Source organism: Notechis scutatus, chromosome 1 (assembly GCF_049901735.1).
Source record: "Notechis scutatus isolate UNSWTSFEM ecotype Mainland chromosome 1, rNotScu1.2, whole genome shotgun sequence".
Classification (NCBI taxonomy): domain Eukaryota; kingdom Metazoa; phylum Chordata; class Lepidosauria; order Squamata; family Elapidae; genus Notechis; species Notechis scutatus.
In genome coordinates, this window is record NC_142009.1 from 188242722 (window position 1) to 188254776 (window position 12055).

The 12055-nt window shown below is 37.2% G+C and overlaps 1 protein-coding gene across 1 annotated transcript in view; it reads left to right on the forward strand.

Moving 5' to 3' along the window:
- The window catches only part of CHN1 (chimerin 1), a 122717-nt gene that overhangs the window by 52588 nt on the left and 58074 nt on the right, over positions 1-12055 (forward strand). Inside the window, exons 3-4 of the mRNA XM_087949690.1 lie at positions 4595-4650; positions 10611-10642. Of these exons, the coding sequence (XP_087805816.1) occupies positions 4595-4650; positions 10611-10642 (88 nt within the window). The remainder of the gene's footprint in view (positions 1-4594; positions 4651-10610; positions 10643-12055) is intronic.

The window sequence follows — 12055 nt, forward strand, 5'->3', positions numbered from 1 at the left end:
GGTTAGAAAACAACAGAAAGGGGGAAAGCAGAAGAAGAAAAGGGAGGAGGAGAGACAAAGGGGTAAAAAGGGCAAGGAGAAGAATAAGCAAGAGAGAAAGGATGGGATGAGAAGCCTTAATGGTGGGAAGCAAGATTTAAAGAAACAAAACTCATTTAGAGACAATGGGTAAATTTAATTGAAAAAAGGGATTCTGTAAGGTACATAAGATTGTGTTTTTATATGTGTAGTTAGAATAACATGCTTAAGATATAAATGAGTATTAATATGTATGATTAGTTTCTTAATGGTATTGATAGTGGCCTTATATGCTTTTTCTTTGTTATTGTTGTGTTTTTTCCTTTCTCATAAAATTTATTGTGTAATTTTAGAATGTACTAAACAGAATCCCAATATAAGTTAAGTGTTATATTAAGTATTATTAAGCTAGGGGAAAGAGTCAAAGGCGTCACTCCAATCAGTGTACAGGAGAAGTTTATTTAAAGAGAAAAGATGAATGGATAGCTGGAAATAGAACAGACAAAGAATGATAAGTATTATGAATTGAACTGAGATGAGATAAATAAAATAAAACTAAGAAAGATAAAAGAGGGAAGAAGCTATATAGAAAATTGAAAATGGTAATAAGATATGGAATGGTATATAAAGTGAATATGATTTTTGAATTTGTGTCTGTGCGAAGAGTTTTAACCTGGGATCAAGCAACTTTCAGAAAAGATGTTTTATGTTTTTATGTTCTACGTTTTGTTTGTTTGTGTATTGTTTTTGAAAGGCAATAAAATTTTAATTAGCAAGAAATATAATTTGGATAATAGAATGAAAAGGAGAAGTTGGGATAAGATACGAAGTTGAACAGATAACGTAAATATATATATTACAATTTGGAACTATTTTGTATGTTCTGTTGGTTTTTTCAGAAAAGATCTTTTATGTTATTATGCCTTGTTTGTTTGTGTATTGTTTTGTAAAACTAATAAAATTTGTCTTTAAAAAAAAAGAATGTTGGAAGAGAACATGAAATTGTAAACAAGACAGACGAAAGTATAAGTACAATGAATAAAAAGATATAGAAATTTAGGTAAAAGAAATACAATTGAATAAGAAGAAAATGAGATAACCATAAAACAAAATTAAGAGAAGTAAAGGGAGAAATAGTGAGAAGTTGGAAAAAGAGTAATAAGATATGAAGTTGAATACATAAGATGAATATGCATATGAAATTGTGTCTGTATGGAAATGTGATAACCCGGAACCATGCTGTACTCAAATAAGATGTTTTATTTGTTTTGTTAAAACTCAATAAAACTTTACTTAAAAAAAAAAAGAGTGGGGCCACTATGCAGCTTTGTTTGATGCTTTTCTCAGTTCCAGCAGCACTGGTGAAATGGCCTAGAGGATCCTTCATGACCTAGGTATAAGATGAAATAAATATTGATCAATCAAGCAGGTCTCCAGTTTTTCCCATAGTTTAGCTTGAGATATGGCATTAAAGCAGGGGTGGGCAAACTTTTTGGCTCGGGGGCCGCATTGACTTTTAAAATTTGACAGACGGGCCGGGTCAGCACAAGATTTTTTGGGAATCGCCCCCCCACCCTTTCCCCCCATCTTCTCCTCCTTCCCCTCCCCTCGGAGGCCCCCTGAGTCAGGAGTTGCTACCGCCGGCGTGGCTCAGCGCGGCTCCAGTCCCAGCGTTGCCTCGGGAAGGGAAAGGCAAAAAGGAAGAGCCGCGGCGGTGCTTTGCAATGGCAGCAGCGGCACCGGAGGCTCAGGCTCAGCGGCTCCTGGTTTTGCCTTTTCCTTCCCAAGGCAATGCGGGACTGGAGCAGCGCGAGCTGCGCCGGCGGTAGCAACTCCTGACAGCCCCAGCCGGACACCTGAGCGGAGCCGGGCGGAACTGCCTGTTGCTGCTGCCGGAGCACCGCCGGGTCGCCTCCTCCAAGCAGCCCGCCCGCCCACCCGGGCTTCCCCTCCGCCGCACGGCTCGGGGCCAGGCGCGAGCGCCCGCGAGTTAAAGGAAGCTGAAAGTTGCTGGGAAGTTGCTCGGGTTTCCGGGGCTTCCAGGCTTAAACTTTGCACAGGCAAAGTTTGCAGGCGGGAGCGTCTTCCCGCCGAGGAGCGGGAAGGGTTCCGCCCGGCGGGCGGGTGGGCGGGCTGCTTGGAGGAGGCGACCCGGCGGTGCTCCAGGTTTCCCCTCCGCCACACGGCTCGGGGCCAGGCGCGAGCGCCCACGAGGAAAAAGGAAGCCGCAAGTTGCTGGGAAGTTGCTCGGGTGCTGGGAGCAGGCTTTTAAAGTGCCGCCTGAGCAGGACCGCCGAGCCGGGAAACGGGGCACCAAGGCAGGGCAAGGCTCCACCAGCAGCGGCCTAGCTTTAGGTGGCTCCAAGCAGCCCGCCCGCCCGCCGGGTGGAACCCTTCCCGCTCCTCGGCCACTTAAACTTTGCAAAGTTTAAGCCTGGAAGCCCCGGAAAAAAAGGGGGATCGGCGGGGACTCACCTTCGGAGAGGTCGCACTCGAAGGTGATTTCGAACTCCCAGCCGAGGCCTTTGCAAAGTTCTTCTTTTCTTTCCTACCCCGAGAGCGCTCCGCACTGTTTTGCAGCTTTGGGGGCCACGTGGCGCAGGGCAATACGCCACGCCCAGCGATTTTTTTTCAGGGGCGGGCCAGATTGGACAGACCAACGGGCCGGATGTGGCCCGCGGGCCGTAGTTTGCCCACCCCTGCATTAAAGGCTGCTTTGAATCTATGAAGGCAACAGAAGGGGAGGTTGTGTTGCAGAAGGAGCATTTTTCAGTGAGTTGATAGAATACTAGACCAGTGAGGCCAGTGGGCATCCAGAAGCCCAAGTTGTTTTCAATGGTCTCTGGAGAGATTAGACATTCTCCTGAGACTTTCCATGGTCATACAGATATTGTAGGGTGGTTCTGTTATATTCTATTATTTAATAAATTGATAAAATGTGTGTTTATTTCAAAATATGTATCTTAGCTCAGTCTCTGATTCTATGTGTTCCCCACCATCACCAAAAGAAAGCACCATCATCCAATATGAAATGTACAATCTTGGAGTCATCTGACAGAATATCAGAGCCATTTTAAAGTGTCTTAACAGCAGTTAACATTTATTTAGACAAGACAAGATTCTTAAAAGTTCCTGTTTCCCCTAAAACAACAATCATGTGAGGTTGATTAGCCCAAATGTAAGTATTATGAACTGGGATAATAAGACACCTCACCCAGGCCAACCTGGAAGTTTTGGGATGGTCCTCAGATGTTCTTTTTCAATGTTTGCTAAATTGGTTTCCAAAAGTAGATCTGTGGCTTTGTTACATGTTTAACTCTAACATATTATGGTCCCATTAATGGTATCTAATTTCCCCAATATATTAGCCTTTTTTTTCCCTAAACTGAACTTATCTCCCTTCATCCTCAGTTTGAAAATGAATTTAAGCCTCTGGCATTTTATATTATTAATTTAGTACCATGAAAAATAGCATTTGTATTTGCTATTGGGAACTTTGTTCTCAAATGATTCACCCTGATAGGATCTCTCAGAAAGGGAATATTGTGAAGTGTGAAAGATGAGGTCCATATATGAAAGTCCAATTAAACTGATTTATGGCTAATCATGCCTAGCCACAAGAATAGCCTGCTTGGGTTTAGATAAGGGCTAACAGAATTTAAGGGAGGCTGGACTTAGTTCTCTTGTGGCTACATAGGGATTCTAGGCTGATCTCTCTCTTGACTCCACCCCCAGGTTTTGTCACTCCTCCTACAAATCTGATTTGATGTCAAGGTTATATGTTTTCATGTAAAGAGGTCTGTTTATCCTTTGTGTTAGAACATGTCTGGAGTACTTTAACATTTTACTTGAAAAGAACAAAATGATTTTATTTGTATGTCATGATAGATCAAAGAAAGAGAGGCCTGTTCCCAACATTTGTCAGTTGGTGATACTTATTATCCAGGTGGGATATGAAATACTTTTTCACAAATTTGAAGCCGTACTACCATGGCATTGGTGACATTTGATGCATCCCTAAGAGGGAAACTCTATAAAGCTCCCGCATGGTCATTGGGTTTGTTTTATTTGAAAGTGTACTCTATCTCTATTCTTAACAATAAGCTGCCACATGCTACTAATGTTTTACTCTCCCATTAGTGTGAGGAAAAGCTGGTTACTTATTACTAAGATTTTCTCTGAAATTTTTTTCGTGCACTTGTGCTATACTTCCCTGCTAAATATGAGCAAACCTCTGTGTTGCGATATCCAAAGTGTTAGTCTCAGGAAAAGTAAGAGGAATGCGTGCTATATAGTAGGGAATAGGGACTCAATTCTGGGAAAGGTTCCCAACAAAATGTTCAGCTCTAAAAAGCTGTAGCAAAAGTACTGCACAGATGCAGAATTCCATCTGTTCATTACACAGATCACTTTAAAAATCTCACGGCATGGAACAACTTCTTTGGTTATTGTGTCCTTAATGAAGATTCTTCTTCATTAAATAAAGAAAAGGGAAACCTACCCCAAAACAAGTGCTTGATTTAAGTTCATATCTGTGTTAAGATGTAAAGTGAAGTCTCTGTTTACCTTTTCTTAGTGTACCAGCTGCAGCAAGAAGCTCCACATCCAAGAAGAATTACCTGCACGTCTGAGGTAGGTATGAAGAAAATAAGATATTGCAGGCTTATTGCTGTGATAGTTATCATCATTCGTTTGTTTGTTTGTTTGCAGTGTAGATCTACCAGATCTTAAAAAGACTGAATCTTTTTTCTCCCCAATTTTCCCCTGTACCCACTTTAATTTCAATTCTTCATAGTAACATGACGTTGGTCATATTGTGAGAAATAGAAATAATGATTGCCCAGTGTAATTTGGAAGAGTACCAGTGGTACTACAGCTAGATAAAACTGCCATCCTGGAGTACAGGTAGTCCTCGACTTAAGATCCTAATTGAGCCCAACATTTCTGTTGCTAAGTGAAACATTTGTTAAGTGAATTTACCCCATTTTTATGACCTTTCTTGCCACAGTTGTTAAGTGAATCACTGCAGTTGTTGAGTTAATAACACAGTTGTTAAGTGAACCTAGTTTCCCCCGTTGACCTTGCATATAAAAAGGTCACAGAAGGGGATCACGTGACCACCGCAACTGTCATAAAGATGAGTCAGTTGCCAAGAGTCTGAATTGTGATCACATGACCATGGGGATGCTGCAATGGTCTTAAGTGTGAAAAATGTTGATAAGTCACTTTTTTCAGTGCCATAGTAACTTTGAACAGTCGCTAAATGAACTGGTGTAAGTCAACGACTACCAGTACTAATATCAAAGAACATTCTCAAGATCATCCTTAAGGAACTGACGCATAATAAGATTGCTGCAAGAGAAGCAGCAAATGATCTTTCTTTTAATCCTGACTGCTTGTTTTCGGAAACCAGTCGTTTTCCTCTGATATCTTCAGTGTACATGCAAAAGTGAATAAGAATGATGCTTGCTATTGTGTTGATTTTTTAAAAATTCTCATATAAGTATCTATTAATTTTGAGGTTTTTTTGTTATGTTTGTTTAATTGTGGTTAGCTGCCCAGAGTCACTTCTTTGAGATGGGCAGCTTTATACAATGAATGAATATAATATTTTTCCTCTCATCTCATTAGATCTAAATTTACTGCAAAAAAAAAGTTAATTATAAATCTACTTGTTGGTTTAGCCAACAGCCTCTTTTACTGCTAAATATTATCACTTTACCTTTTGTCAGATGCCATACACCAGTTTTGACCCACAAATTTGTTACATAGTAAGCAGCTTAATAAAAAAGTAACATCAGTTTTAATTTTCAGCATGTTTGGACTTGTTCTACTGCAGTTCCTGTTTATATTAATAGGTATTGAAAATGATAATTTTATTGCAATGCCGCCATCATACACCCAAGAGAAGGGGAAATTAATCTTTCAAATGTAACTTAAATCCTGGGTGCAGAGTACTGTTACGATTTTAATAGCTTATATTACTTAGATACCAAACAGGATTAATTTATTGAATTAAATAGGAGCTTCTTTGTGCAGTTCTTCCAAATATACCTTCAGCCTTTAGAATGAAGAATAAAACACAAGTAAATATGAATTAGCCCCATGCTTTTAAAGAAAGCCCAGGTTGCTGCCAGCATTGCAAGCATTTTTAATATTTCTCCAGCAAATATTTGTTCCCATCCATAAAGGTTAAAAGTGATTAGAACAAATTAGCAATAACAGTTGGTTCTGCAAGATACTAAGCTTCACGTGTAACGTACTATCTTGTTCACTCTAATTCCTGAATTTAACACATTAGTAACAATTAACCGTAATAGTAATTCATCACATTAAGTGGTTTGTATTCATTACTCTCAATTCAGATTAACAAAGGTATAGGCTTTCGTGTATATTATGTTCTTAGTTATAATTAGAAAGATATGCACTCCTAGATATGTACTCCTAGATGTAGCGTTCTGGTTTCCTTATTTCAGAAGTTCTACTGAGATGGTATTTGGCTCTGGTCAGTTAATCAGGACTTATATCAATAGCATCTTTCAATATCAGTTTTACTTATCTTTTGTAGAGACTTTCTGAGATCATTTTCTTCGTGTCTTCGGGTTCCTTCTGCCTCTTTTTTATCAATAGTTATAACAGACATCTAAGATGGAAACACAAAGACCAGTAATTATTTGATATTTGTTTTAAATTATAGAACTAATTTTTAAAATACTTGAAGTTTGTAGTGGTGGAAGCTGATCACCATTCATAATATATCTCAGAGACACAGTATCAGTTGCACTGAAATTATAAAGTTGTTTTATGATGTTTTGACAGTGTGTGACATTTGCTGATACCTTGAAGTGAAATGAAGCAAAATCACTTCTTATGTGTATTTAATGTTCATTCCTATTGTAATGTAAAGTAATACAGGCAGTGCACTTTTCAAATATCCTGGATAACTGAGGTGCCACTAAGATGTGGATCTTGATTGACTACTATAGCTGTAGAAAAGATACAAAAAGGATGTCCAAAATGTGTTAAGATGCAGATTAGAGTAGCTTTAAAAACCAGGGCTTTATTTTATTTCTGGTTCATGTTCAGTCAGTCCCATAGGATTGAAGTCAGGAAAGCAATTAAATGCATGCTTACTCAGAAATTGGATTTGTGTATGCATTAATCTGGAGGGGATGCTAAATGTTCTCAAAAGCTTAATAACCCAAATTTGGAAAGATACCCCTTGTTTTTGACATGTCACTTCTAAATATTAAATATTGAGGTGGTCTCATAAATAACAGTTCAGAATGCTTCCTGTTTTCTGCTTTTAAAACATCAGATTGTCACAAATGAAGGAAAGCCATTTTTTAAAAAAACCCAATTCCATAGCTGTCAGTATAATTTTTTTACATTTATATTATACTTATTGGAATATTTCAGGAGCTTTAGTGCTGTGGTACTAAATATTCTAATTTCATCCAATAGTTCCCTGAAAAGGCTAAAATCATATCCCAGTCTTTTTTTTACAAAGGGCATTTGTAATACAAATTAATGTCTAGAATATTTTGCATTAAATAATTTGCATTAAACTATACTCCAGGAAGGAAATAGAATTTGTATATGTACACTTGAATTTGACTGCCCTTTCTTTTAGAAACAACTTTGCAATCCTGGGTCATTCTGGGCAAAGATAAAATAATAAGAAGCTTTCTTCTATTTCTATTGCACATTTGGCCTATTTGCTTTGCTTTCTTGACCCTTTGCCTGGCAATTAGCATTCTTCTTAGAGAGGGGCGAGTTAGCACAGTCTTCTCAAAGAAATTGAATAGTTCCACTGTGAAAATATATTGGAGTAATAATTGAATCTCACTCAGAAGAAAAAACAGTCCTGGCATCTTTTTATCAAGAATGCAATCTGTTAATGTGGTGTTAGTTGGGGCTACACAAAGCATTTGAAGCTGTGCTTCCCAAATGACTAAGGTACCCTTCCTCCCAGAAAGGTTTTGCATGCCAGGTCATCTCTGCATTTCAGCTGCAGGGACAGCTTCTTCTCTGACAGGGAAGTGTTCACTGTGCATGCATACACACACATGCAAATGACCTGTTAAAGCCCTCAGAGCTGCTGTGGTACTTCTACTCAATGCTACCTCAGAGACACCTGTGTGCTGATTCCGGTGCTGAGAATTCACAAGGAACATTTGTTGGACCTGGAGAGACAAGAGATTATAAAAATGACTACATTTTTAGGGATTCAGTGTATGTCATGACTGACTGAGGCATGAGTAGAATTTAATCTCTGGCATAAAAAATTATTACAGCAAAGAAGACCTATAAGAGGTAAAACTATCATTTAAAGAGAGCTAACAGCCAATTTGGGGGTGAATTATGTAATGGCTAGATCTTCAAAGTAGCTAAGATATTTTTGTCTTTGAGGGAGATGGTTCAGAAATGTGAAAAATAAATAAATAAATTTATAGGTTATTTCCATTTCGTCATTTGGGAGAATGAGATTATTTTCTGATCAAGATAATTAGGTTATGAACATCCTTTTTGCATGATGCCCAAGGCATTAAATCAGATTACTGGGTAACTCCAGAACATTGGTAAACTGCTGAGTTTTAATCCAGTTATGCTGTTTTGTTATCAAACAGAGCAACCAAAACTGGGCTAGAGTGATTATCTGGATTTTTCCAGCCCAGATGAAATAGTGCTATCTCACGAGAAAGAGAATAGAAAATATATAGTGTAAAAGTGATAAAAATGGACAACAGCTGACATTTCCTAAACAATGTAATGACCTGATTGTAGTTACAACTATTTTCATAGCTTTTTAGGGTTTTGTTGTTGTTGTTGTTGTTTAGCTAGATACTTCACTGCTGTTGACTTCCCTACATATTTGTCTTCTGTATATTCTGCTTCTTACTCACCGCAGTTGTGACTAGAAACTTGGAGCCCTCTGGGTGTTGCTAAATAACATATTTTAGAATCCTCAATCAGAATAACTAGTTGAGACCGATATAGGGAGGCATACTTCAACACTGTTCGGTGTCAATTTTGCCGCCGTCTTTTCATACATATATGTGTACACACATGCATAGAGTTCTCTGTTCATCTGCTCACTCTAGTGAGTTACTCCTCAGTGGAAGCAGCTCAGGTCTGCCAAAGTCAGAGGACAATCCTGGCTTACATAGTTTACCTTTTCATGATGCTTTGTGAAGATGCAAACTACATGGTGTCTACTGTCAACAGTTCCCATAGCTTAATCAGCTTTAGCACAAATATCTGGGACATCATTGTCATCAGGGAAGACACAGTGAACTTCTGAGAAAAATCAATTTGTTTTTGTTTTTAAATAGATTTTATCACTAGACACATTTATCTCCCTCTTTACTTGCATTTTGGTTCAGACTTAAATTTCATAGGCTCCACGGTATATTCACTGTGCTTCTGAATGCCTTATACTGCAGGGAGTGGGAGGTGGGGATGGGAAAGGATTCTTGCCTTTATGTCTTTGATGGCTTTTAGAAGTTTATTTTCTTGTCTTTTGTAGAGGGAAAAATGAGGTTGGACTAAATTGTCATTTGATCTGTTTAAAAAAGCACTTTCTACCTTCTTTGTTGTTTGGAATTAAATGTACTGACCTCATTCCTTATAACAGGACTTCTGCTAGGATTCTTTAAAATCATGATTTGACAAACAAGCCATAAATTCATAGCTCATATCTGAGTTAAACCCTAATGTACATGTATATGTATAAAATCCTAATAATACACATTGAGTGAAACTCAGAGCAAAGAAATCGTGACTCATAATGTTTCATGTGAACCAAAGGAGAGAAAGAGGACTCTTTTGTTTATTTATCACATTTATCGGCTGCCCATCTTATCAGAGGGTAATTCTGGGTGGCCTACAGTCATAAAAATATACTTATACAGTTTATTAAAACATAAATTAAAATCAAACATTAAAATATAATGATGCATGGGGAGACTGGGGGTGGGGTGGAGGGAGCTGGGAGCTGTTCTTACTCGATCAACCGTCTCCACTACGCTGTTCCTCTCTTGGAGCCCCAGGCCCAGCCAACTGGTAGAATCAGGTCTTGAGGCCCTTATGAAAGGATTGAAGGGTTGAGGTCCAACTATGTTACTAGTTTGATTTTTCCCCCCATCTTGTTTCATCTGCTGTCCTATCATAGCCCACTGGGATCGCATTGCAATCATTCATATTTAATGTATCATGCATACAAATTAATATGTTATACAGTGGTAGAATGTAGCTTCTATAGAACTTTCTATACACAAATCAGAAATGAAATTACATTTTAATATTAGTATACTTTTGTGAAGAAAGTTGCGGCATCCAGCTTTATTCAAAGCTTTAATGAACTAGAAATTACCCTACATTTGTCTTTATAGTTTAAATTAATACCATTAAATGGAACAAGAATTCTTAACATTAATGGTTGGAGAAATTCAGCAAATTTCCTAATATAGTAACAATTGGAGAAAGTACAAAGTCTTGATTCTTTATCAAATCACATAATAAATAGAGCTGATTTTTTAAAAATACCTATACATTCAAGTAAAATATTTCTCTTCTTTCTTTTTCAATAGGTGGAGAACAGACCTAAATACTATGGGCGGGAGTAAGTAGTATGATTCCCTCAAATCTTTGTCTTGAACTGTAAAGCAAATATAAAAAAATATGCCCAATGGCTACTTTTTCCGTTCTTTCTTCATAATGTTTCAATTTATCTTAGGCTAGTGAGAGAGAGATTGGATTATTTTATAATTTATTTATGGTTTCAGCATAGGCAGTCTTGTTCAACCATCAGTAGCTCACAGGATAAAATGTTGACATGTACAATCTCAGTAACCAAATCAGATTTCTTTCCAGTCTGTTTTGGGCTTGGAACAATTTTTTTATTGGCCCATTTAACTACCTCCATAAAAATGAATGTGCTATTTTTAAGAACAAAGGGTGGGGGGGAGCTATCATTTTTGTTGCTTTATATTAGAAAAGTATATAGCAAGCTCGTTTTCACACTTACTTCATATAGCAAGTTTGGAAACAAGGCTTCAATTTTCCTACCACCCTGAAGTTAACACTTTTTAATATTTTTATTATTAAAATATAAACTAATATTTAAAAAAATAGTTTGTGGTACTATATATCATTTGAATAGCATATTAAATGTACATTGATGTTATATATAATGCACTGCAGTTTTGTATTTAACCTGTTATTGTAAGAAAGCTATACAGAAAATTGAAAAAGAAAAAAGAAAAATTCTATACTGCCAGAGAAATAATAGCCAAAGAAGGGGGGCTTTTTATTTTTCTCTCTTTTCTAGTTTTTCTTTAAATTCTTGAATTACCACAAGAAATCAAGAAGACTCTTAATTTAGATATATTTTCAGCAATAAAAATCAGCTATTTAAAAATTTAAAAGCTTCTTGAATGAGAAAATTATTTAGCTTCCAGTTCCTCCAAAAATCTGTTTAGTATACTTTGTTCCTAACTTTTTTTGTTTACGATATTTTTAACTTAGATCATTTATTTATCTGGTTTATTTATATACAGCTCTTTTTAAAAATATATGTATTTTATGAATGCAATGAAATATTAATTACCAGTCTTTAAGCCAAAGTATATGTTCCATTTCCATTTATTTTGTGACTGTTTTTATTGTTTCAATGTTTTTTAACTGTTTTATATTTTTGGAATTTTAAGCTGCCCAGAGTCACTTGGTTGAGTTCAGCAGCTATAGAAAATGAATGAATGAATGAATGAGATGGCAAACAAACTTAATGCTTCTATTTTCCCACAAAAACAATCCTGTGAGGTGGGTTGGGTTGAGAGAGAGTGACTGGCCCAGGATCACCCAGCTAACTTTCATGCCTAAGGCTGAATTAGAAACTCTGGTTCCTAGGACAACACCTAGAAATTCTTCATTTTTATATGTGAATTTTCACATTAACAACATGATATTCACTGCCTTGGCATTTCTTGTAGTGGTGTTTATAAACTTGGAGAAACATGCTATAAGATTAATTTGC